The following is a 25181-nucleotide window of genomic DNA, read 5'->3' on the forward strand; positions in this document are numbered from 1 at the left end:
GACCCAGCCAGGTAAAAGAGTGGACATTGTGTAGAGAAAAAATAACACATGTGATAAACAAAGAAAGAGACAAGTGGAATCTCAGACGGGGAAACCAAGTTGTCAAGGACTCAATTGAGATATTGAAGAGCCCTATTTCTGAACTGTATGAACTGATCAAAATATTTGCCAAGGACCACTTATGAATCAGTTACTAAAGTGACTGTGCTGGAAAGCAGACCACAGGAGAAAGGAGTCATTCTCTTGTGCCTTAGCTTTTCTGATAAGTGGTAGGGACAGAATAGATTAACTTTGGACAGAGGACAGATCTTCCTTTTGAACTCACCGATGACTGACAAGTACCTTGGTTAGTTTGTATTGGGTAGGGAAAACCCTTAGTTTAGGCATAGTCAGAAGTTTGCACCATTTCATTTGCTCCTTAAAATGGTAGATACAAGTCTCTCTGACCTGCCACAGTAACCATCACCCTAGAACAATTTGACTTCTATCAGGACTGGTGAACACCTGGTGTGTTCATTTAATGTTTAGAATCTGAAACATTTGTTGTAGGAGACAAGGTAGGTTTGTTGATCCCCTTTTCCTTACTTTCATGTTTTAGTGGTGTTGTTCCTATCCCCTTTCCGTAAGCTGATTGTGAAGAATGTTTATTTGTATACACTTCTAAACATAATTAATTTCACTTTGTGGAAACCTTTGTCAAAACTGTGCACCCAACTTTTGGTCTACATGTTAATATAAAATATAAATCCAATTAGATATTTTAATCACAACAATTCGTAAATTAAAAAATGAAAGTGGTAGGAAACCTTGGATGTAGGAAAACTTTGAAACCTTGGATGCCACCTTCCCCCCCGGGGGGAAGGTGGCAGTTGGAAGGGCCTCAATCCATTTCTCTTCTTATAGTGTCGATCGGTTTGCATACAGTACCACTGTCAATTTCCCCTTACCTCTTGCATGATGCTGGCAATTTGTTCTCTAGTTCTTCCAGAAAACTACATATCCCAGCATACACAGTGAGAGAATGAAGCAACCAGTCAAACCGAGCTGCACTGAGTGCCGGGTACATGCAAGCCCAAACTGGCAATATCTTCTTTGCGACACAGAGCCACAGTCAACAGCAGTTGCCCGTTCATACACAGAATGCTGCGAATACATTACGCTCACTTGTAAGAGAGTTGCAGAACAGCTTTGCAGGCAAACTAATGAGTTGACAGGCTTTCAAGCCCTCGAACAAACTGTGACTTGAATGGCATCATGCAGCACCACAGGCCGCTATTGCAAAACGTTAGCGGAACCGCATATGAAAAATGGGCGGGGCTGCTTAGATCCCCTTTTATGTATTTTGATGATTGTACTACCTCCTTGGAGGGGAGAACAAGGAAGGATTGGCCCAGGGAACTAGTGGGAAAGGGTAGCCATTAGCAGGATAAAATGGGTTATAGGTCTTTATAAGGCTTCAAAAAAAACCTTTTCAAATAAATAAGTAATATTGTATTTCGTGCCAAAAAATTCAATGGGCCTCATTACGGGTCCGGCAGTAACCGTTCTGGTGTTACTGGAAGGTTGCCGCCAGACCCTAAATTATTTACTGGCGCCTGACTTCCAGGAGCCATCAGGAGATTACAACCCTGGCAACCTGGAAAGTCAGGCGCCGGCAAATTGTAAGCCCCGATTCCCATAGAGTCCTATTGGAATGGGCACCACAGAAGCACCGGCACTATTGTTAATGGCGCCGGTGCTTCTGTGACAGGTCTGCCTACCGTGGCCGCTGTGCCTGGCAGGGTCAGACCTGTTGGGCACGGCAGCTCCGGCAGGCAAACCCGTAGTTTGCCGTCCGGGAAACAACAGTGCCGGTAAGCTTACCGGCACAGTTGTTTCCGGACAGGTAAACTTAGAATGAGGCCCAATTTCTTTTAATTTTTATTCCTATCTTAAATCAACATATTGTTTCTCTGCCATGCTGTGCCATCTAGGGGATTTTTCCAGCTTAACATAACAGTTAAACAATATGTGTTATGCCTGTCACATTTGTATTAATCATATATATTTTAATGTCTTTCATTCTGATTAATCATGTATATTTAATTGTATTTAAATATTTACGGGCCCCCCTAACCTCCTCCTTATGGCCCCAGCCCCCAAAATTCCCACCCAATGGTATTCCAGTCGTATTATTGTTATAAGAATAGAATCTGCAATAGACATTTTTAGAATCAAAATTCTAAAACAATTGAATTAGTGTGTGCTCTATTTTTCAATTGAATGATTAAAGTGATAATATAACTGGATATTGATCAAAAGAGACGTATGATCCAGGAAGTTTTGGATTGTTCAGGTATGGCCTAAGGAGGCAGAGGCAGAACAAGAGTCCAGGTGGAGGAAGGATGGAGAAAAGTTCAGGCTGCGCGCAAGGTGAGGTATTAGCTGGTGATAGGAAATGGTACTAAAAGTGAATGAGTGTGTGTGAAAATGGAGTGGTAGGAGAGAGTATGGAGTGACTGACAAGGTGATTGAGAGAGTGACAGCAATGGTGATTGAAGTTAGGGTGCAGGGGTAGTAGTAGTGGCAAGGAGAGTAGTAGTTTGGAGGGGGACAATAGTAGTTTGGAGAGGGGACACTTCTAGTGTTTTGGAGAGGGGAGAGTAGCAGTGGGTTGTAGAAGGGAAAGTATTAGTGGTTTGGAGAGGGGGAGTAGTAGTTACAGGATAGAGGAAAGTAGTGGTTAGTAAGTTTGGAAGGTGGAGGTAAGCAGTAAGGACAGAGATAGAGCGAGAGATAGAGAGAGGATCATCAAAGGAGCAGGAGAGGGAGTTTGAAGATGAATGAGAAGAGACGGTAGATGTTTAAGAGGATGGAGAGTAAGAGGATAGAAGGAGAAAAGGGAGAGTGGCAGAGAGATTTAGGGAGAGGAATATCAGAGTTCAGAAAGTCCAGAGAGGGTGCAGATTTGGGTGTCTGGAAGGCACACACCTCAAGTTATTTCTATGGGGAAGTCATTGGGCAGGAACCCCTAGATCGTTCCATGAGGAAGCCTAGGTAGATAAGGGTTTTGCCTTTAGACCATCATCGGAAGGCAGACAGCTTGTAGATTACCGAGCTCTATCATCAGTCTGGGGTGGAGGGTTGTGTGGGTTAGAGTGGGATTGCCTCTTCCTAGGTTAGAGAGAAGGGAACAGCCATCAGGCACTTTGCTGAATTGAAAAGGAAATCTTTGAAGTCTATGGAAGTTGGTGTGTTCTTGAGGCCATCTATGAAAGATCACATCTGATATCCCCACTGTGTTTCCAACTGATTTATCGAGAAAAAAAAGAGATGGCATTTTCAATAATGCAGTGACATACAGTGCATACTTTCTAACAACAACAACAAAGATATAAATGATGCCTGAATGGCAATACCACAAGCACTTAGGTTCACAATGGAAATCACCAAGAAAAATCAAAATGATAGATTCATCCTTCTTATATCGGGAAGCATCAATAAAATTAAAATAAATATTTGGTTACTTACTTCTTGCGACCATCGTCTTGAAGTGCATTCAATTTGCTAACAGACTCCCTCAATGCTTTTAGTCGTTTTTCAACCTGATACAAACAAGTTAAATAAACAGACCATTTTAAAACTTTAAATCTAGTAACCAGCTGGTTTAAAAATTGTTTAAAGCCCATCTTTATTTAACAAAAAATCAGGTAGACCTTCCTTATATTCGATTACTAATTATAAATGTGAACAGAAATATAAAAGCATAACGTTAAAATGCCAACCATAAGATATCCTAAAATGTGACTGATATACAGCAATCCTATAGTTGGCAAATAATTATCATCATCATCAAATAACTTTATTCGGCCATCAGGCCATTAAAGTAAATCCTGATACAAAACATTTCTAAATTTCCATAATACATCATATATAGTTCAAGGATAAAGCGAGTCCCTTTATTACAGTAAAGACATGGTTCAATATTCCATAGTCCAAAAACCAAATGAGTTCCCTGTAAGCCTTGTCCCCAGCGATGTGAGTTTCGCACTAGATAAAGCATAGTTAATTGCGATGCCCCTTATTGGCCTGCCAATTCCAGGATGCGGATACGAATGAATTACAATCCCGCTGTTCGCAGTCTGACCATGACACCCGGATCTTCCCAGTACACCTTTGGCAACTCTCAGATTCCAAAATACCAGTTGTATAGAGTTATAGGGGTTATCACCCTGGCCAAACAATCTATAGTTGGCAAATTAATAGAAGAAATGTATTCCTGCATATTTATCACAGCATGAATTATTTCATTTGAGGAGTCAGTCATTAAACATATAATCGTGTCACTTAAGTAATTTCACCTTTCTTCAAATTTAGAAATATTAATCACTCCTTAATGTAGGTTGAGATCATTTGACTGAAATGAAATGCCTCAAAGATTCTCGGCCTCATTACGACATTGGAGGTAGCCATGCCACAATTTGTGGCATGGCTATCCCCATTCCGGGTACCGGGTCCGGGTTCCCTGAATGGGGAAATACCGGCCCATTCCGACTTTGGAGGGCCTGGTATTTCCCCATTCAAGGAACCCGGACCCGGTACATCCCCATTCCCATTTGAGTTCCCATAGGAATGGGGAGCATGCTAACAACGGGCCTGTTAATGACAGGCAACTGGACTGCTCGCGGGACCTGCTAAGGACATCTGGTAAAACCAGGCGTCCTTAGCGAGTCCCGCGAGCGGACCTCGTAATGAGGCAGTAGGGGGTTAACGGGGCTGGCAGCTCTACCGGCACGTTAACCCCCTACCGCCTTCCTCGTAATGAGGCCCTCTGTCTCCTGACCGCAAAACCTACATTTCTGCTCAGCATTGGGATTTTCCAGCTAGCAAATCAAATATCTTTGGTTTGTAGTGGGTTACATCAGAATTTGATATAAACGTCTTACAGTGTTATCAGGTATCTCTGATAAATTCCTCTATTAGACATTAGCATCTCTTGGAATTCTCTCAAGGATTGTTTGTCTGATAAATGAGCAAATCCTCCCCCAGATGATAACCACAACATAGTGAGACTGTTTAAACATATTACAAATCTGTTTAGGAGAGGAAACAAGCAGATCATCTTACATGCCCTTCTACTTTTGTGTTAGTTTTACTCTCTTTATGGTGGAGAGTATATCACAAGTCATCGGTAGGAAGGGCAAGGTGACCTCTCGGGCATGGATGCAGAGGGAATCAAGTGTTTTGGCCCTTTTGATTGCTCTTTTACTACTCGAGCCAATATAAGGCCTGGGCTGCTTATAACTGTGGGGGCTGAGATAGAGTTTGGGATGACCCCCAATTACTGTGTATCAGTCTCCATTAATAATCCTGCTACTGGGACAGGTGCTCAGGAGAGAGATTTGCACTTGCAGAAAAGGGATGGGGAGAGGCATTTAGAAGGGAAACCAATCATAGAACAGACAAATTAAAAGTTATGATACTAAATAGCCAATACCCTAGTTCAACATGCCACTGAAGTGGCAGATTTCATCACAGACCAGAATATTTATATTTGTGCCCTGACGGAAACATGCCTGCCTGATGCAACAGGCCCCTCCTTGTCCCTGGCCATTCCGCTAGGCTGCAATCTGTCATGTACTGACAGACAGAATGGTAAGGGGGAGGAGTAGCTTTTATATATAATGCAAAATTAGAATTATGGGAAGTGGAAATCGTGGGACCTGACAGCTGGGAGACATAACATATTAAAGTTTGCACATATGCCAATACAGCAGTTAATCTGGCCATTTTATATAGACCTCCCATGTCAGATTTTGATAGTCATTTATGAAATGCGGTATTACCCATATTTAAACTGACTGCAACATTTGTTTTGTTGGGAGATTTTAATTTTTGGCAGGGAGAGAGTTCAGAACAAACTGCCATGGGATTGGAGGCATCCCTCAGTGAACTAGCTTTTATTGAACAAGTGAACAAGGCGACCCATATAAACAGCAATACCCTGGAAAGGGTGGCCATGTGTACCATCTCCACTAGTGTGACTACCACATCTCCATGCCCATGGTCTGTCCATTTTTTTGTCCTTTTTGATTTGCTGTGCACCAAAAAAGTGGAGGATATAAATAATTAAGACATGGATAACCTCTAGGAATTTACAGATAGTCTCTCTGTGGGCCACGGAAGAGTGGATTGCCCCATTAACAAGGGAAATTGTCCACCTGGATATGGCGGATTATGTAGTGAATGCATATCAAAAGACTATTGCCAAAGCATAAAATGGAATCGCTCCTCTTAAGACCAGGCTCTTCTTGGCAAGTAGATAAATGCAATTCCAGTGCAGCGAAGATGTACAAACTTATCAGCTGCGGGAGTAGGGCTTTGAAGGGGAGGGGGGCTTCTTTGATAGCTACACTGCAAATTCAAAGTTGGCTGGAGAATGCCCAAATTAATAGTGTCTCATAAGTAAAGAAATAATGATAATGAAGATAGGTGACAGGTACGTATAAGAATAATCAATATTAAGCTGAGGTGCAGTAAATGGGCCCCAAAGCATGCCTTTTCAGAAAAATGTGCTTGTTTCATTAATTTGCATGGAAGCCGCAGCGGCTGGTAGCTCATTTTAAATCCCACGATCCCAGGATGGCATGGTAGCAAACAAAGAATGTTTGTTACTTTCGAGGTCACAACGCAAAGCTCACGAGTCCCGCAGAAAGGCAATGAATTCACAACGGTTTTATAATTCGGCATATTTAATTTACTCGCAGTTTCAAAAAGCCCATGGCGGCTTCAAATTGCCCCTGAACATAGTTCTGCCTGGGAAGAAGGTCGAAGAGTTGTTAACATGATACACGTATACAGTTAATTGTTTTGGTTCAAGGCTCTGGCAGTGTCAAGGTGGATGGGTCTTTCTCATGAGAATGGAGATGAGATGACTGGGACAGATGAAAAAAGTTCTGCTGGTCATCTCAAATGTGACAATGAATTGGCATTACAATGTGGGAACTGGGGGTTGGCCTGTGACGTCACAGTGGGAGCCAGGGATGGTGTAGCAAGGTCTGCGATACTCAATCAATGAAAGTAATGTATGTCCATCTCTAGGGGTCTAATATGCAGTAACCAATCAGCTACATTCGGAGAGACTTTTCATGATACTAAATGCATAGTGTTAATTATTTTAGACGGTTTTGATTTAGGGGCGTTTCTTTGACTGAACCTTTTCATGCAGTTGTGCTCTACGTTCTGTTTGAATATAGCTATCCCAGCTGCATCTGAGATCCTAAAATACATCTGTGCTACTCCTTGCCTGACGTACAATCCTTTTTGACTACTTTTGCAATGTTTTACTGGTGAGTTCCAAGGCCACCCCTGCCACATAGAAAAGGGAATACATGGTACTCTCCTGAGCTGCAGAACGTCAACGTTCGCAAAAGCAAATGCTTCGATATCTGGAAACATACTTGAGTAAAAGAAGATAGGGAAGCATATATTACAGTAGCTAAGAAATATAAATTAGCAATCACTGAAGCCAAAAAAGGGATGTGTGATACTAGGATATCCAACGCATAGCAGGATTCACTTGAGCTAAGTAAGATTCTGAAGGAGTTAGAGAATCCATGTCCTAGTAAACGTGAGGTTCCAGTTAAAGATGGTAATTGATGCACCACAATTCAAGAGGCAATGTTCAACATGCTCCATAAGATTAAGCAAAATATAAATACCAAGAGGAATACACTGAAGCTGGGGGAAGAGGTGGAAAAGAGCGCAATTAAAACCGGTGAGCCCATGCAGGGAGACACTGTTAGTTCGGTTTCAGAATTGTCACAGAAAATGAGTTGATCGATATTGTTAAGAAACTCAAACCAATGAGCTGCAAAGGAGACAATTGCCCGGCCATTACTGTTAAGGCCTGTTTTCTATCCTTGATAGGTCCCACTACAAAATGTATGAATCTATCCTTTAGTGAAAGTCATGTGACTGATGAATTAAGGAATGCATGGATGACACTGCTTTTAAATAAACCAGGGCTTGATGCATCGGTTCACTCTAATTATCAACCTATTAATAATACACTGTTCTTGTTGAAAATACCTGATCGGGTGGCTTATGAGCAGACCCTATGAGCATTTAAAGAGCAAAAACATATTTTTTTAAAAAAAACTTTATTTATGTTTTCAGTCAAACACAATTACAAGTTAAAAAAAAACCTGCTCTGCCCAACTGTGGGCCAGATAACTTGCACCATAACAACCCTGCCCCCCCGCACCCGCCCATGCCCCCCCCAGCCACCCGCCACCCGCCACATACAGTCCGGCCAATGTTCTCCTATGCCTGAAATAGTTCTCCTTTGAAGCTTCTCCTATGGCACCTGTTCGTCAGTGTTCAGTATGTTGGTCAACTTGGGGATGAGGGAGACGAGGAATCATTTCTGGAGTTGATCAGATATGCTACATAGGGCCCCCAGATGTCCGGAGGACGTGCGTGCAAGGGTAATGTTTTAATCAACTCAGTCTCCACGTCCTGACAGTAGAGTACATCCTTTTGCCATTTTGCAGCTGAGGGGGCTGGGCCATGACCCCAGGCCATGGCCACTATTCTGCGTGCCAGGATCAACAAAACGTTTGCTAATTTCCTCGTTGCAGGTGACAGGTGTTTAGTCATCCCAAGCAACGCTACCATGGGGATAGGTTTTAGTTCTTCTCCTATTATTGCTTCCATCTCTCGGATAACTTGTGACCAAAATTTGGACAGTGCTGGACAGCTCCAAGCGAGGTGAAAGAAGTCGGCAGCTGACTTTCCACACCTCTCACACCTCGCCGCTGACTCTGGTCTATGTATGCACCTTTTAGCTGGGATGTAATATGTTTGGTGTAAATAATGAAAGTGGATAAGTTTAAACCACAAATTCAGTGTAACCCTCTGAGTTTGATTGAGTATGTATGCCCATTCCTCTTCGGGGATGGTAGTCTGTAACGCTTTTTCCCACCTCTCTTTTGTATGCGCGTTCTCTGGTGCCGTGTCTGTTAGGAGGGGTCTATATATTGAGAATATCAATTTGCCTTCCCCCTGTGCTTGTATTACGCCATGGAGTAGTGACCAAGTTGGAGGTTGCCGTGGGAATGAGGGGTGGAGAGCTTGGATAGCATAGCCCAGTCTGAAGTATATGAATTTATCTAGAGATGAGGTGCTACCTCTCTCCTTAGCTTGTTGGGGTGACAAGAATGTTTCTTCAACAAATAGGTTGCCGAATGATTGAATTTGTACTTTGTCTGCCCATTGGAGAAAAACCTTTTCATTTGTAAGGGGTATCCCTGGTATAAATCTAATGGGTAGTAGCGGTGAGTATCTAGTTATTACCCCATATTTTTGGATAATTTTCTTCCAAATTGCATAAGTAGCCAGCACCACATTTAGTGTGGCGTTTGGTACCGATTGTTGACTAATGATGACTGCTCTCAGTAGATTGGGTGATGCCAGGGCTCGTTCTATTTGCACGTGAGGCCTGACAAAATGAGTAGAGTACCAGTGGCTCAGAAAATGTGCTTGTGCGGCCCAATAATATCGTTCCAGGCCGGGGAGTGAGGTTGCCGGTTTACCATCCCAGATCAGGTCGAGTATGAGACTTTTTAGCTTCCACAGGTAGAGGAGTTTTGGTAGGATTACCATCTTTACCAATAATGCCCTTCCCCAGAGCGTCAGTGGCAACGGCTTCCACATATTCACCTTCTCCTGAAGTAATTTTAGTGTGGTCACATAGTTGTCCTGGAAGATATCTCGGTGGCTCAAAGACAAGAGTATCCCAAGATATCGCACATGGGAACACTTCCACCTGAAATTATAATCATTCGCAAATTTCCTGGTACAGAGAGTTAAAGGAAAAATTATTGACTTGGAGTGGTTGATTTTCAGGCCTGAGACCATGCTGAATTTTATTATCTTGTGCATAATGGGGTTTAGATTTTCAGTGGGGTTTTGGATGTATAGCACCACGTCGTTGGCGTAGAGGGAAATTACCAATTTATGGGGACCTATGGTAAGACCTCTGTGGAGATGTCGTGCGCGCAAGCCAGAGGCTAGCTGTTCCATCACCAGCGCAAATATTAGCGCCGACAGTGGGCAGCCTTGTCTGGTCCCACGTGTAGATTTTGATGAGCCGAGGACGATGGTTGATTGGGGTTTGTTATATAATAGCATAACTAGTTTGATAAACTGGTTCCCTAAGCCGTGTTGTCTGAGTACCGTAAACATGAAGGGCCAATCGATAGAATTGAAGGCCTTTTCAGCGTCCAGGAGGACTGCGGCTGTCTGATGTGTGGGCTCAATCGCTGCCATGGCCCCAAACATTCTCCTGATGCCGAATGTCGTATTACGTGCGGGCATAAAACCAGCCTGGTCGGCGAGTACCAGTGCCGGCATCAGAGGGATTAATCTGTTGGATAGAATTTTGGCCAGTATTTTATTATCTAGGTTTATTAGGGAAAGCGGTCTGTAGGAGCCGCATTTCTTGGGGGGGCTTGTCTTTTTTATGCAGGAGAATTATATTAGCTTCCCTTAAGGTCTGCGGGAGGATACCTGTCTCCAGTGCCTCTTTGTAAACTTTCAGAAGGAGGGGGGCTACTAATGACACGAAAGCTTTGTAAAATTCTCCAATTAGACCATCGGGCTGGGGGCTTTGGTATTGGGCAAACTCTTTATTACTTCTAGGATCTCTTCCAACGTAATGGGGTCATTTAAGGGTTTTCGTAATTCCCTCTCTACCCAATATAGTTCTGTGTCTGCTAAATAGTTATGTAAATATTCAGGATCGTTTGAGTGTTGTGTGCTGTAAAGGTCTTGGTAGAAGGTGAGGAAAGTTTCGATTATTTCTGGTTCAGTGTGGACTAATGTCCCCTGTGGGGTGCAGATTCTTTCCACCAAGGTGGGTTTTCTGTCAGCGGCGATCAGGCAGGCCAGGAGCCCTCCTGGTCGTTGCCCCTCACCATATTGGCGTATCTGGTGGCCACGGCATAAGAACTTCAGCTCTCGTTCTGCTATGGATCTGAATTTGAGTAGTTCTTCTTTGAGTTCCACTTGGGCGTGTTTGGGATTTGTATCAGTGTGCTGTAGTTCTAGAGCCTTCAGGCATTCCTCACTGGCCACTAGCTCATGACGTATTGTCTTTAGAATTCCGTTTTCTTTGGCGATGCACACTCCTCTTCCATGACACTTTAATGTTTCCCATAACGTTCCCGCTGAGGAGACTGAGTCTCGATTAATGTCTAAAAAGGATATGATCTCCTCACGTAGTTGAGCTGCGAATACCTGGTCCGTCAGCGCTCTGGGTTTAAAGCGCCAGTGCGGTGCCGTTGGTTTTGCGTTGGGGAGATTGCATTCGAGTGTCACCGTGGCATGATCCGAGAAAGTTTTTGGAAGGATCTGGCAACATCCCCATTGGAATATGCTTTGCGCTGAGACGAGCAGAAAGTCTATGCATGAGCTGGAGTGGTGAACTTCAGAGTGAAAGGTATACTCGCGCTTCTCCCAGTTTACGTGTCTCCATATATCAACCAGGTTGTACGCTCTGTAAATCTCTTGCACTTGGAGGCTAGCTCTGGATGGTTGTACTGTGGTGGCTTGTGATTTATCTTTGTGCGGGTCAAGGTGGGTACTAAGGTTGCCGCCCCAAATAATAGTTGTTGCCCCACTTTGTGCAAGCTGTGAGAGGAACCAATTGAAGTTATTTGCTCCATCCACTTTGGGACCATATGAGTTTATAAATGTGACGTCCTTTCTGGCAATTACTCCTTGTACTAGGAGGGCTCTGCCCTCACCGTCTTTTTTCACTTTTATCAGGCGGAAGCCGATTTTAGGGTTGATGAGGGTGGCCACCCCTCTGGCGTATGACGAGTAGGAGGAGAAGTAGCGGTGGCAGCCCCAGTTTTGGGCCCAGAGGTGTTCTTTTTGTGGGATGAGGTGCGTTTCCTGTATCATTGCCACATCTACATTGTGACGTTTGAGAAACTGCAGGATCTTCCTTGTTTTTGCTGGAATGTTGCCTCCCCTAATATTCCACGTCGCTACCTTGAATTAAGCTGGTCGAATCCTTGTTCACAATACTTGGGCTGTGAGCAGACCAGTGGTTGACTGTAGTGGAGCAGCGGACTATCTGTAGGCATGGTTGTGCCTGTTCAGTTAAGCGCAGCATGCAGCGGGACGAGGCAGAGCGGGGCCAGGGCTGGCCCTGCATAACCATAACAGCTTTAATGAACAGTACCTTACACAGACAACCCCCAACTTGTCTGTTTGGTCCCCCCCATAGTAAACATAATGCTGCTGCGCGTGGGGCGCTAGCGACCCCCCAGGGGTAGGTGCTCCTTCTTTAATCTGCGTGTTATATCCTGACATTTAGTGTCGTTTGTCGTGTTTTCAATGCTTTCATTTTGTGGTTCATGGCGGATTTCTCTCGGCGCGCTCCCTCCGCGGAGCTTCCCGGCCACCGATCGGAGCTTTGCAACCTTGCTTATCAAGGAATAGGGTGGGCTCCTCTGGTGAGTTGAAAAATTGGACTTTTGCCTCGAACTGGACGCAAAGTTTTGCGGGGAAAAGCATTGAATATGTGATTTGGTTCTCCCGTAGCCGATGTTTGACTGCTGTGAAGGATCTTCTTTGGGTCTGGACTGTTGGGGGGAAGTCGGGGAAAAGTTGTATTGCGTCCCCGTCATATTAAAGGTTCTCTTTCTCCCTTGCCAAGCTCAGGATGGTATCCCGGTCCTTATAATTCAGCAGCTTAGCTATGATCGGGCGAGAGGGTGCCCCAGGGACCGGTTTGGCAGTTGGGATCTTTTGAGCCCTTTCAATCACGAACAATTGAGAGAGAGCGGTGTCGCCGAAAAGGTCTCTGCACATTTTCTCTATGTGGTCTTCCATTTTGTTGGGTGTTGCTTGTTCCCTAACTCCAACCACTCTTATATTGTTCCGGCGGGAGTGCCCCTCTAAATCCTCGTTCTTGGTCATGACCGCTTTCATTTGGTTTTCTAGTGTAGATTCTCTCACGGTTAGTGAAGCTGCACTGTCGTCTAGGTCCGAGATTCTTTGTTCAGCGTTGTCCAATCTCTCTTTGTCCTTGTCCAAGCGATGTTGAAGTAAGTCTCCCTTTGACAAAAGCGTATCCATTTTGCTGTCTAGGTTCCTGATCCCTGTTTTGAGATCAAGGAGGATCTCACGGATGTCTACCTGCCGCTGGTGTTCTTCCTCCAGTCCGTCATGGTTGTGTGGGGAGTCCGGGCAGTTTTCTTGTCTTGTGGTTTTTGATACAGGTCCTGCGTCAAAGTTAAGTTTCCGCTGCGATTTATCATGTTTGTCCATCTTGGCGCCCTGTGCCACCACAATGTAAAACCGCTGGGAATCTTGTCCGGCCTGGATGTTCTGACACGTCCTATTCCGACAAGAGGAGTGGTTCCGCGAGGTCGGGCCACCTGGAATGTCTATTTATTTTTCTGGCGCCTGCTGGGAGACAGTTCTGAAAGGGTGGTCCCGGTACCAAGCTCTGCCGCCGCAGGGGGGGTGGCCCGGCCTCACGGTGCTGTGTGGTATTAGCCCCGGCACGGGGGCATACATTAATGGGCGTCTGTAGAGACTCGGGCTCCAAATGGTAAGGGTCTTAACCCCACATGCCCCCAGATGGGTACTGACAGGATGAGCGAAGTTGGCGCTCGTGGAGCTTGGATGGACGGCTTCTGTTGGCTGTTATTGTAGGTTCCTTGAGCACGCTGTGCGTTGGGAGGGCCCAGGCGTTTTAGCTGTGTCCCAGGTGTAGTCAGTGGACACTCCGGTGGCCGCCCACTGAATTAATGTTGGAGGTGCCTGCCCCTACTGCTGGCCCCAGGTGAGCTGTCACTTGTAGTGTTTTATGACTGGGCAGGGAAGTGGAGACTACCTCTCTTTGCAGGCATCCCCTCAACTCCCTTTTGATGTCGCAAATCTTCCGAGCTGGAAGTTCAAGCGTCGCTTTCCTGGTATCTAGGATAAAGCCTAGGAAGTCCAGCCTTTGTGATGGCTCTGCATCTGACTTTTCCACATTCACTAGGAATCCTAGGGACGTTAGCAGATTCTGCACCCAACCTGTTTGGTACTTGGGGGTCTCTCGATCTGCGGCTAAGAGCAGCAGATCGTCTAGATAAATGATTAACCTTATCCCTTTTTCTCTTATTGCCACCGCCACTGGGTTCATCACCTTGGTAAAGGCCCAGGGCACCGATGCAAGCCCGAAGGGCATGGTCTTGAATTGCCATAGCCGACCTTTCCAGCGAAAAGCCAGAAAGGATCTGAACTCTTCTGCTATCGGGATCGTCAGGTAGGCATTCTTCAAATCCAGTCTCGTCAGCCAGTCCTCCTCCCTGAGTGAATCCCGGAGTTGATGGATGCCCTCCATCTTGAAGTGTCGGTAGACAACCCAACTGTTCAGTTCCTTTAGGTTTATAACTGGGCGCGCTTTTTCTTTTCTGTGCACCAGAAACATATTGCTTAGAAATTCGGGATCCCTTGGACACTGTTCTATGGCGTTTTTCGCTACTAACTGACCTATCTCCTGGTCTCACAGGATCTGTTCTTCGCGCTCTAATCGCTGCTGGTGAGGCCTGCGAACTTGTACGGGTGTCTGAACGAATTCTAAGTGCATGCCCATAATCGTTTGTAACACCCAGATGTCGCTGGAAAGCTCTCGCCAGCTTCTCCAGAACTTGCCAGTTCTCCCCTCGACAGGGGGATAAAACGCTGCTCTCAACTTTTGTGAATCCTTGACTGCGGCCTCCACCACTTCCTCTGCGACCTCTTGGGAAGCGTCCTCTGGACGGGAAGAAGGAGTCCTGTTGCCTATTCTCCCAGTATTGGGTTCTGGCATTCTGGGGTCTTCGTCCTCCCCGGTTGCAACCAGCCGAGCGACCCCTGTAGCGGCTGGTTCCTCCAAAAACTTGGTTGGGAAAAATCTTCCAAATGGAAGCTTGAGCTTTTTCCAAGGACGTACAGGTGCCTACGAAGCGGCCCATCTCTTTGCCGAAGGTTACGCCAAATAGGAGCCCTTGGGCTGCTTCACCTGCTTCGTATGAAGCTAAGTCACTGAGCTTCTCATCGATTTTCAATAATGGTCCTCTTCGACATTCCGAAGCGATGGCGCAGTTCGTGTTCCCTAAAAGGCACACCGCTCTCAGCACCCAGCCTGCTTGGGCGTCGGGATCTACCTCTTCCCCTGTATCTCTGGCTCTCTCTGCCAGATCCATGATCTTTGCCAGAGGTCCGGCAAGATCTAATACTTTCTCCTGGCAGCTCCCCCAGGATCTATCGATACCCTTCCGGGGATCTTTGCTTGTTTTCGAAATGAAAGTTAGCATCTTGGGGTCCAGGTCAGGCATTTCGGCTACCTTCCTGGGAGGTCCGGTCTCGGGCACTCTGCTCGAAGTCTTTGGCGGACTTCCTTGTCTAGCGCTTTTCTTAACCTTTTGGTCATATACTGCGCCACTCTTGGTGAGGACTGCCAGTTGGCGGACCTCGGATTCCGAATGCTATCCGGATCAAACATACCTTCCTCTTCCTCTTCTTCGAGGTGTTTCTCTTTGCGAAGCCTTTTGCCTCCGCTGGATATGGGATCATCCTCCTCATTCTGTTCTCCCTCGTCATGGGAGGGAAGGTCTCTTTCCTCCAGCTCCTCTTCCGAGCCTGGGTTCTCTTCTCCATCACCTTCTTTCCCTGGAGTGGGGGTCATGAGGCCTGGCACCGTCAGACGTCGCATGTATGCTTCTCGGAGCTTAGCGAAAACATCGACGGCCTCCGGGGCCTTGTCACCTGCCCCATCCGAAGGGCCCTGGGGGTCTAGAGGAGCTTTCCTCTTTCGGGCCTTAGTACTTCCCAATGACCCTGCTTTCGAGGGTTCCGAGGGCGTGCGCTCTTTTCGTCCGGTGCTGTCTAGGGATTCCAGCCTCTCTTGGAGGGGTTTAACTCCTTGCGCCACTGCATCTATGAGTGAACTTCCCAGCACCTCCTTAAAGCTGGCAGCGAGGTCTGAAGGCTGCTCCTCTTCGCTCCACTCAAAATCTGACATTATGGGAGGGTGCTGTGTGCCTGAAAGTACCCGTGAGGGTGTCAATGCACGCCCTTTCACTCTAGCTGCTTAGGATCTTTTACAATGATCCTTTATTGTCCTTTCTTTTCTTATATATTATTATAAACGTTTTTTTTATTTTTGAAGAAAGATTTTTTTTTTTTTTTGTGGCTGCTCCGGACTCGAGTAGGATTATATATAGCCCTGCAAGGGCATCGATCGTGTAGAACTCCTGGTCGTGTTGATTGTTTTTAATCAGCTGTTAATGCTCTGAATGAGCGGTCGCAATTTCCTGGCATCTGCCTGCTGCTTGTTTGCTGCTACGACGGGCGTAGCTATATGCACTTGTTTGAGACTCGTTAATGAGTCTTTATCCGCTTCTATTGTCACTGCCGGGCCCGGCTTCCTCAGGCAGCTTCGCTCCGCTGTAATACCATAAGATGCGGAAGCGGAGGAGCATCTCGACCCCGCCTCCCCAACGGCGGGGGGTTCCGGGCTCCGGCTGGCGTGAGCGCCGCTGGCCCCGCCTCCCCAAAGGAGGGGGCCGCTCCTGGCACTCACCGCCTTGCTAACTCTTCTCCGCGGGGGAGCGGCCGGGGCTTCAAAAACATATGAAGGCTCGGCAGAGCCGCGTTGCGCTCCTCGCCGCCGGCAAGCACCCCTAGAGTGCCGAGAATGCGGCACGGGGCGCTCACGCAAGCTGTCGGCACGGCAGTCCGTAGGACGCTGCTTGGAATGCAATAACGCATGGGTAAAGCCTTTAAATTAATGTACCGCTACGGCGCAAAGTGAAAATATGCTACGAAACATTTCCTGTCAACATCCCAGCTATGTACTCTAACAAACTATCCCACATTCCACTACTCTATAAGAGGACAACTAGGATAGTACGTATCTGGTTGAAGAGCAGTAAAAGAAGAGGAGGAGCTCAGGGACACGATGTGGTCATTGCTGAGCTTGGAGTGAGAGGGACTACAGAGACATTGGGGATTGTAGTTCAAAAGAAGAAAAGTCTGCTCAGACTATTTTCAGTGTTTTTGTTAAGAGTTTGTTGAGTTTGTTGAAACTGCTGAAGAATGGTAATTAAAGAAGTTGAAGCATAATGCTCGCCTCCAGTCTTGTCATAGAATCCTGTCAGATCTGAGAAAGATCAAATCATAAGATCTGTTTAAGGTGAGGTGAAAAAACTACCTGTTTAGATAGCATGTTCCCCTGGTTTCTTCTCTGACCTAGTTTCCCTGATCTTTTTCTGACCTTTTTCTAGTTTTTGTTTACTACTTTGTCATGTCTGTTATGTGTTACATCTCTAAGTAGAGCGCCCAAATACCTCCGGGCGTTGGTGGTGCGCGATATAAATACATTAACATAACATAACACACTTGTGGAAGGGAGCCACGCACCATTCACATGCTTTGCACTGTCAGCTGAGAAGAATGTCAGATAGTGGCACCAGAGCAAATTACTGCGCATCAGCAGGTTTACACAAATTGCCATTCAAGTAATCACTCTCCCAATGCTCTGCAAATGCTCTTTTACAGAAATCCATACTGCAATTGAAGAGCTTTTTTTCCCATAAAATAACTTTCTAACTTTTGAAGATAAAAGCAGCCTCAAGGAAACCATATTTCTGTAGCAAACACAGGATGGGGGGAAATGGGAAACCACAAGAATGGGAGTTGATGTTAAACCACAACAACATCTATTAAACTTTTGCTATATCTGTTAATTAGACATCTTTACTTAACTTCACTCTGCAACTTTTAGGATTCTGCAATCAAAGTTTGTAAATCAATAGGTTTCAAAGAGGACATGTTTACCTATTCACCATAAAAAAAAACATAGCATTAGCCCAAGACATTGTAAACTCAAATGGTTAAATGTGACTTTAGATGTTTTCAAATTAGTAGCTAGGTGTACGACGTGTGCACACTGCAGTCTGTCAGTCTCGTCTGTTCATCTGTGTCAGATGGTGCTTTACCTGTTTTGTTGAGAGCTATGCTACTCACTGTAGCCCTGTCTACTGGGCTTTCAAAGCCCTCTAGACAGCACGAAGAGCACGCAGGGCACGCAGGGCTGGAATGGCCCATGGGGAACTCTGGAGATTTCCTGGTAGGCCTCTGCACCCTGGGCCTCTTTTTTGTGGTATTTTCAAATATTCCCATAAGGTTTGGGTTTACTGAAAATGTGTAATATGGGGCCACTTTGAAAATTATTTCCAGGGCCTCTTTTGGTTACCAGTCCACCCCTAACAGCGCGTGAGGTGTGTGGCATGTGAAGACTGCAGTCTGTCAGTCTCCTCTGTTCATCTGTGTCAGTTGGTGCTTTACCTGTTTTATTGAGAGCTAGGCTATGCATTGAAGCCCTGCCCATTGGGCTTTCAAAACACTTGGGACAGCGGGAAGCGCGTGCAAGGTGTGTAACGTGTGCAGACTGCAGTCCGGCAGTCCAGCAGCCGGCAAAGGCATACTGATGGAGACGGAGCCTGTCTACAAACTGGGTATCTTTGATCCCTTCTGCATATTTACATGTGTGCTCACAAACTATTAAGCAACATGTATGAGCTCAGAATTAAGTCATCCCTGACAACTGTTTTCTGAACCCGGGGATGGAGACCGCAATTAATGATGATAAAAACTTGGCGAGGAATAATTGAGCAGCTTCCAGTGAGGGAATGAATGAATTGCTAGTCATGAACCATCTACAAATAGCTTTTGAAAAGCCTGGTGAGGCTTCTCTCCTAACACTGCTGCCTAATCTAATTGTTCCCACGGAGACCGCACCCATTGTTGAATTTAATAATTCTGTGGTCTCTGAGAGCAGAGAAGCAATAAAGAAGCCCTCTAACTCGTGTACCCCGGGTAGCATTTCATCAGCCAAGAAAGCAAAAAAATCAAAAGAATTGCATCCTGATGCAAAAAAAGATGAAAGATACCCAGGTGCTGGTTTCAGCACGGAGGTGCAACCTGCGGAAAAAGTTAGTATAACAAATCAAGGAGACAGCAATTACATCAACGATGGGAGTATACTTGAGATGGACCTATTGATCATCAGGAACAACAGCATGAAAAATTCAACTCTTCAGTAGGCAAGGTAATTTTGAAAGGGAGTGTACTGGAGGGAGGGTGTGATGCTGGAAATGCCTTTTGGAGGGACGGGGCCTCCTAGTCCTACCACGTCTATTTGTCTGTGTTTTATGTAGGTTTTTTGCCACTAAGGTCCAGTTCTTTTGGTTGAAAACACCCATGGGATACCCTTATGGCACCTTATGGGTGGGTGGGGGGTACATCCGTGCACCCCTAGTGCACCTGTGTGTTGCCCACAGAGGAGGTTATGGGCTGGTGGCAGCTCCATGCTGACTTGGCAGTTGCTCTGAGTGCTCTCAACATTTGGTACACCCAGGCCCTGCCATAGGAATCAACAGATTCCAGAACAAAGGCAGGATGGTCACTAAAGCCTCTTGGTTTCTATTGCCTTTACACCTTGTTTCCCAAAGTCCTGCGAAGCCCTGACTCTGTCCCTTCTCCCTGACTGGCTGTTGGGTGGAAGTACCACTTATGGCTCTGGTGCTGCCTCCTGTCAGACTGACTGGAGCCTTCCCAGGGACTGTGTGTTGTGGATACACCCTTGGGGATGGGACCTGTGTGAATGGAGTTGGGAGTCAACTCACAGTGTGTGTTGGTTTCTGTGTTTGTGACACAATGCCTGAGACAGCCCTGCCTGAAATTGGTATGAAAGTAGTGTAGTGCTTGGAAAGGCTGGGTGCTTACTCCAATCCCCATTCTGTGTTACGGGTGTCTGGTTTGGGTGAAGGGCCCGAATGCCAGTGAGCCTGATTGGTTGATTGCCTTCTGTGTGATTGGTTGACTGAGCTGGCTCTGCCTGAGTCAATGGGGAACAAATGTGCATAACTAGGATCCCTGCACTCACCAATTTCTTCAGAAGCTGAAGTCGATACCAAAGCTGATCCCTTGAGTCAAGCTGGAGGAAGAAGATTGCGGCTGCTACTCTTCCCCGAAATCCAAAGGCTGCTGTGCCGCTCCAAGGACTGATCCAACAGGGGACCTTTGGCTAGGAGACCTCTTTCCGAGCTACGAGGGACAATCATGCAACTGGCTGCTCTTTATCTTAATCACCCCATGAAGCCAATCCTGTGTGCCTGCTGTTCGGAGAAGGGGTCTTTGCGATTCCAGAAGAGGAGAGATTGGACATTGTGAGTCGAAGAAGTCCAGTGGTGTCACCCTGGGTCTGGAGGAGTGTTTGTGACTGTTGGAACCAGATTATAGTGTAGCACCCAGAAGAGGGGTTACCCTGGCATGGTGCTGCTCAACACCCAGAGCTGCAAACGTTCCAAACTGCTGAAGAATACTTCAAGGGACATCCTTGCCATAATCACTGACCACGTTTTAAGTTCCAGGTTTGCTGGGTGCAGAGGAAGGTCCACTGGTGAGTTTCCTGCCACCAGAATCTAACAAAGATGTCCCAAGAGTCCAGACTTGATGAGGGTCCATGGTTCACTGCAGTGGTCGAGTCTAGAACACCAGAAGCCATCCAGACGTCTGTGCTGCGACTGCAGCAACAATGAACCAAAAGTTGGAAAACCGTGAAATCCTGAAACCTGACACCAAACACGACCACTGCACCCGTCGCTGCCAGAAGTCATCAAAGGTCCCCAGGGGTCTTACGTTCATCTCTCAAGCCTTTTCAGAGCCCACAGCAAGTTTCATCTTCCCAGGACTTCTGTAGTCAGAGAAATCGTTGACCAACGGAGAGCACAGCAAAGACTGCACCCGTTGCTGCCAGAAGTCAGCAGACTGATTTAGAACTTATAGTGTGCACGAAAAAGGACATTATTTTAAACAGATCAAATGTACTCACGTTTTTGCCTGAGATCCCATGCCTTAGTCTATTGACATCTAGAGACATTGGGCCTCATTACAAGGTTGAAGGTAACCTTGCCGGTAAGAGTGGCAAGGCTACCTCCATAACGGCATGAAAGTCTGGCACTCGTATGGGCAATTACTGGGGTATTCCGACCCCGCTGGACCCAGTAATTGCCCTTTCGCAGGTGCCGGTAGATCTCCCATTCCCATTTCAGCCTCATAGGGCTCAATGAGAATGTGGATGCCTGTAGCACCGGCACCGTTTATAACGGTTCGGTGCTACAGGCATGCTGTGCTCAGGGGTGCCTTTCATTCCGCCAGGGCAGACCTGGCAGAATGAAAGGCACCCACGGCACAACTCAGAGTTTGCCGGTCCGGGAACAACGGTACCAGAAAGCATACAAGTACCGTTGCTACCGGACCAGCAACCTCGTAATGGGGGCCATTGACTGTGTCTATTTTTGTGATGATTAGCAAACTGATTTTGTGGAACTCTGCATTTTCTTCATAATAGTAGTAAAATAGATAGTAGCAGAGGCAGAGGGGATTCGCCAAATGAGGTATCACTAGCTAACATATCGAGGGGGAAAGAGCAAGAGAGATATTTTGCAGCATAAGCCATTTGTTGCCAGGTGACGAAATTGGCATGGTGATTTAAAAATTACTGCGTAACTGCGCCCAGGAAGGTCCAGTTCAAAGATCAGTAAAAAAATGACATAACTCCAGATTGTGAAAACTGGCTATGGCTTCCCAAAATACTGTAAAGTGATTTTAGGAAATTTGGTAAAAGGCTATCAGGTTTTTAACAGTAAACCATCTTGAGAAAAGTGTGCAATGCTAAGTTGGAACTAAAGGGGTTATAATAGAGTTGTGAGCAATGCATGAATGCATGATCTTTTTGGGAAGCAAGACATATTTTTGCAAGACAAATAGTAATTGACAGCTGCACTACCATTCAGCAACTTGCAACTAAGCCTAGCGTAGGACGACCTTCTGGCGGCTTGCCAATTGCATACAAAATTGCATTACCTCTACATCTTTTGGAAGATGTAGAGGTACTGTCAAATTATCTATATGGTATTTTAACTGTAAGAGCTGAATTGAAGGGGGTGTCTGGGAAGGAGTGCTTTCTACTGTTTAATATTTACTGTAATCCCTTGAGTTCCAATATGGAAGAGTACATTTTGGGGTTGGAGAAGCCCAATATAGATAGTATAGATGGACTAGTATAGATGGTGGGCGCCTTGCTTGGCTGGGGATTTTAATTCTGAGTGTCTAGTGAAAGAAGGGCACAGAATAAAATGTAATGTACGAAACAAACATGATAAAAGGTGGAGGGACTTTTTTGAAATTTGGGAACTGAGGATAGTGAATGGAAGTGTTAAGGGAGATCGTGAGTGTAACCTGGCATGGTAAAATGGAAAATCTACCACAATCATAGATTTCACAGTGTTGTCTAATCCCTTATGGGAGTTATGCATGTCTCTCAGAACTGAAGATACTTGCCTCAGTGATCATAACATTCTAATAATGGATCTTAACTTTACCTTTGAGGATGAGAGAATGTCTGAAATTAAGAAATTGCTAGTCTCTCAACAGGGACAAAGACTAGCAAGAGGTTCTGTATAGTAAATGGAATAAATGAGCGTATGAGGAATTTCCGCATGAATTCTAATATGATCCAAAAAATGTGGGTTATTACACATGCACATTTTGTGTGCTTCCTATGGCCAGTTGGCAGTAGTCCTCAGAGAGCAATCAATTGGGATAAAAGTCCGAAATATCACTTTGACCCAGCGATACAGGAAAGAAAAAAACAGCTACAGTGTGAATTAAGGTGGTAACGTAAAAATGATGCAGTCAATGCATATTATAGTGAAAATGCAAGATGCTAAGGCAGAAGTATGAACATTGCCACAGGGCTTACTGCTTTATCCTTCTACAGAACAATGGAGAGAATATTTTGAGGGTAGTGGTCTGAAAGAATTCTGTGCATTTTTGGAGCCCAATTAACCAGCTAGTTGCAACACAAGAAATTCTCCAAAGTACGAGTCTTTCGGAATGCTTTTGGAGCACCGTTTTCAAAATCTATATAGGCTTCCTGAGCATAGAATGAATTTACCTAGCGATACAACCCTGTAGCTATTGAATTTCACTATTGATGATATAGAGCAATGCATTAGTGAAGCATCCAACTCTAGGGCACTGGGCCGTAACGGCCTGGCTAACCATATTTTCAAAGCTGATATAATCCTGTGGTCAGACACTTTGCATTTATTATTCTTGAATATACTGGCAACTAGAAAAATCCTGATCTCAGGGAAGTGATCTATTATTATGCCCATTTACAAGAAGGGGGATTGGTTGAATCCCATAAACTATCGACCGATCACTCTACTAGACGCGATAGCAACATTTTTGCTGCAATGGTGTTAAAGGAACTCAATGAATGGACATGTACATCTGGTAGAATACAAAAATATCAAACAGGTTTCAGAAAGGGAACGGGGACCACATTGAATAGTTATATAATAAGTTGTCTACAGGCAATGGCTTGGAGGAAGGAAGCAATGCCTATTTATGTGGCGATATTAGATTTCTCCCAAGGTTTTGACACTGTTATATAGACAATTGTTAAAGGTCAAATGAAAGAAATGGGAGATTGTGGCGGCTCTGCTAGTGACCATAAGGTATCTCAGTGATGACACCAAGCTTCAGGTTAGGTTGAATGGGCAGGGCAGCCTGACAAAGGAATTCCATTCTCACAGGGGCCTTTGCCAGGGATGTGTTTTCCCACCCTGTTTATTCAACCTTTACCTTTCTCGCCTGGGAGATAGTATATTGTTGACAGCTTTGGCTAGGCCGAGAATTGAGACCATGGCAATAACATGGCTAGCATGCACGGAGGATGTGGTCCTTGTGGCCCACATACCACGTGACTTACAGCGCCTTATTGTGAAATTGCAATATATGCAACTGCAATACGCTTTACAAAAAAAGAGAATAGCCCATGGGTAATGCCGGTGAAAATGGGTCAAAAGACTTTGATTCCGGTAACCCAGGTAACCTATTTGGGATTTGATCTGCATGCGTCTACAAACAAAAAGATGATATTGATGCACATATGGCCGATCAATTGGCGATCCAAATGAACACAATTAAATATTGTAGGTTTTCTTCTTCTTCTTAGCCCTTATTGAATTTTATAAAAATGAAAGTGGCTCCCACCATTCTTTATGGCCTGGAAAACAACACCTCTAGTGAGAGATCTGGATTGGGAACTCATTGAGGGATGGTTTTGGAAAAAGGCACTGGGCCTTCCTGCAGGACTGCCAATAGCAGCGCTAAGGTTCAAACTGGGTCTAGAGTCGCTAAGAAGGTGGAAAGCTGGAAAGTTCTTTCTTTATAGAGCAAAATGTTATAACCTCACTTTGATGAAATCTGCAGAGTCATCACTGATTCCCTGGTACTGGTCTCCATCCATGTGGCCAGGGAAAGGTAGCTGATACCGGATCACAACCCCGGGGGTGTTACTGTGGGGGTGGATCACATTGGAGGAGATGGCTGTAGGGGAGAAGTAGTGACTCCAACAGGAGAGGTGCTGTATTCTTCTCTATCTGGTGAGGTAGGTTCTCTAATTCCAGAGTTCCTGATGAAATGTTGTCATTACTCAGAATCCTAAGTGGTAAAAACCTGAAAAATCAGTTTGTCAAACATTCCATACAGAGTCATATTCACTCTCTATATGTATATGACACCTCTAAAATACATTCAACATCTATTGTTTATAATGGTTGTTATTAAAACAAAGATCTCTAGCAATACAACTTAAAGCAGATGAAAATCCCTTTGGACTCCAAGTCCCAGCAAGCCTCAAGTACTGAGATGAAGAATAGTGGTAGGGAGTCAATGTGGAATGAAAGTAACACCAAGTTCAACGTGTGGTCTAGTTGTCAGGTTCACAATCAGCTGTGCAGGACATTTAAACCTGAAGAGAACCGGCAGACAAACAGGGCAAGAGAGCTGCAGAGAAAGCCAAGCAGGAAGCGGACCCAAAAGAGGAGGCAGACACATGGAGACGAGCCATGGTAGAGGAGCCAAATGCTTACAGGCAGCCTCTTGGAGGCATATCTTAACAGAGGAACGAGAGTCTGGTAAACTCACAGCGAGTGCCCTGGAGGGACTGCTGTAAGTAAGACAGCTGCTGCAAGGCACAGAAGGATGTGGCCGTGTTGGGTTGCCTTGGTTCC

General features: G+C 45.5%; 1 protein-coding gene across 1 annotated transcript in view; it reads right to left on the minus strand.

Moving 5' to 3' along the window:
- LOC138511076 (trichohyalin-like) overlaps positions 1-25181 on the minus strand; it is a 3831204-nt gene that overhangs the window by 3243048 nt on the left and 562975 nt on the right. The window contains exon 5 of the mRNA XM_069626576.1: positions 3511-3584. Within this exon, the coding sequence (XP_069482677.1) occupies positions 3511-3584 (74 nt within the window). The remainder of the gene's footprint in view (positions 1-3510; positions 3585-25181) is intronic.

This window comes from Ambystoma mexicanum, chromosome 6p, assembly GCF_040938575.1.
Source record: "Ambystoma mexicanum isolate Mex_15411 chromosome 6p, UKY_AmexF1_1, whole genome shotgun sequence".
Taxonomy (NCBI): Eukaryota; Metazoa; Chordata; class Amphibia; order Caudata; family Ambystomatidae; genus Ambystoma; species Ambystoma mexicanum.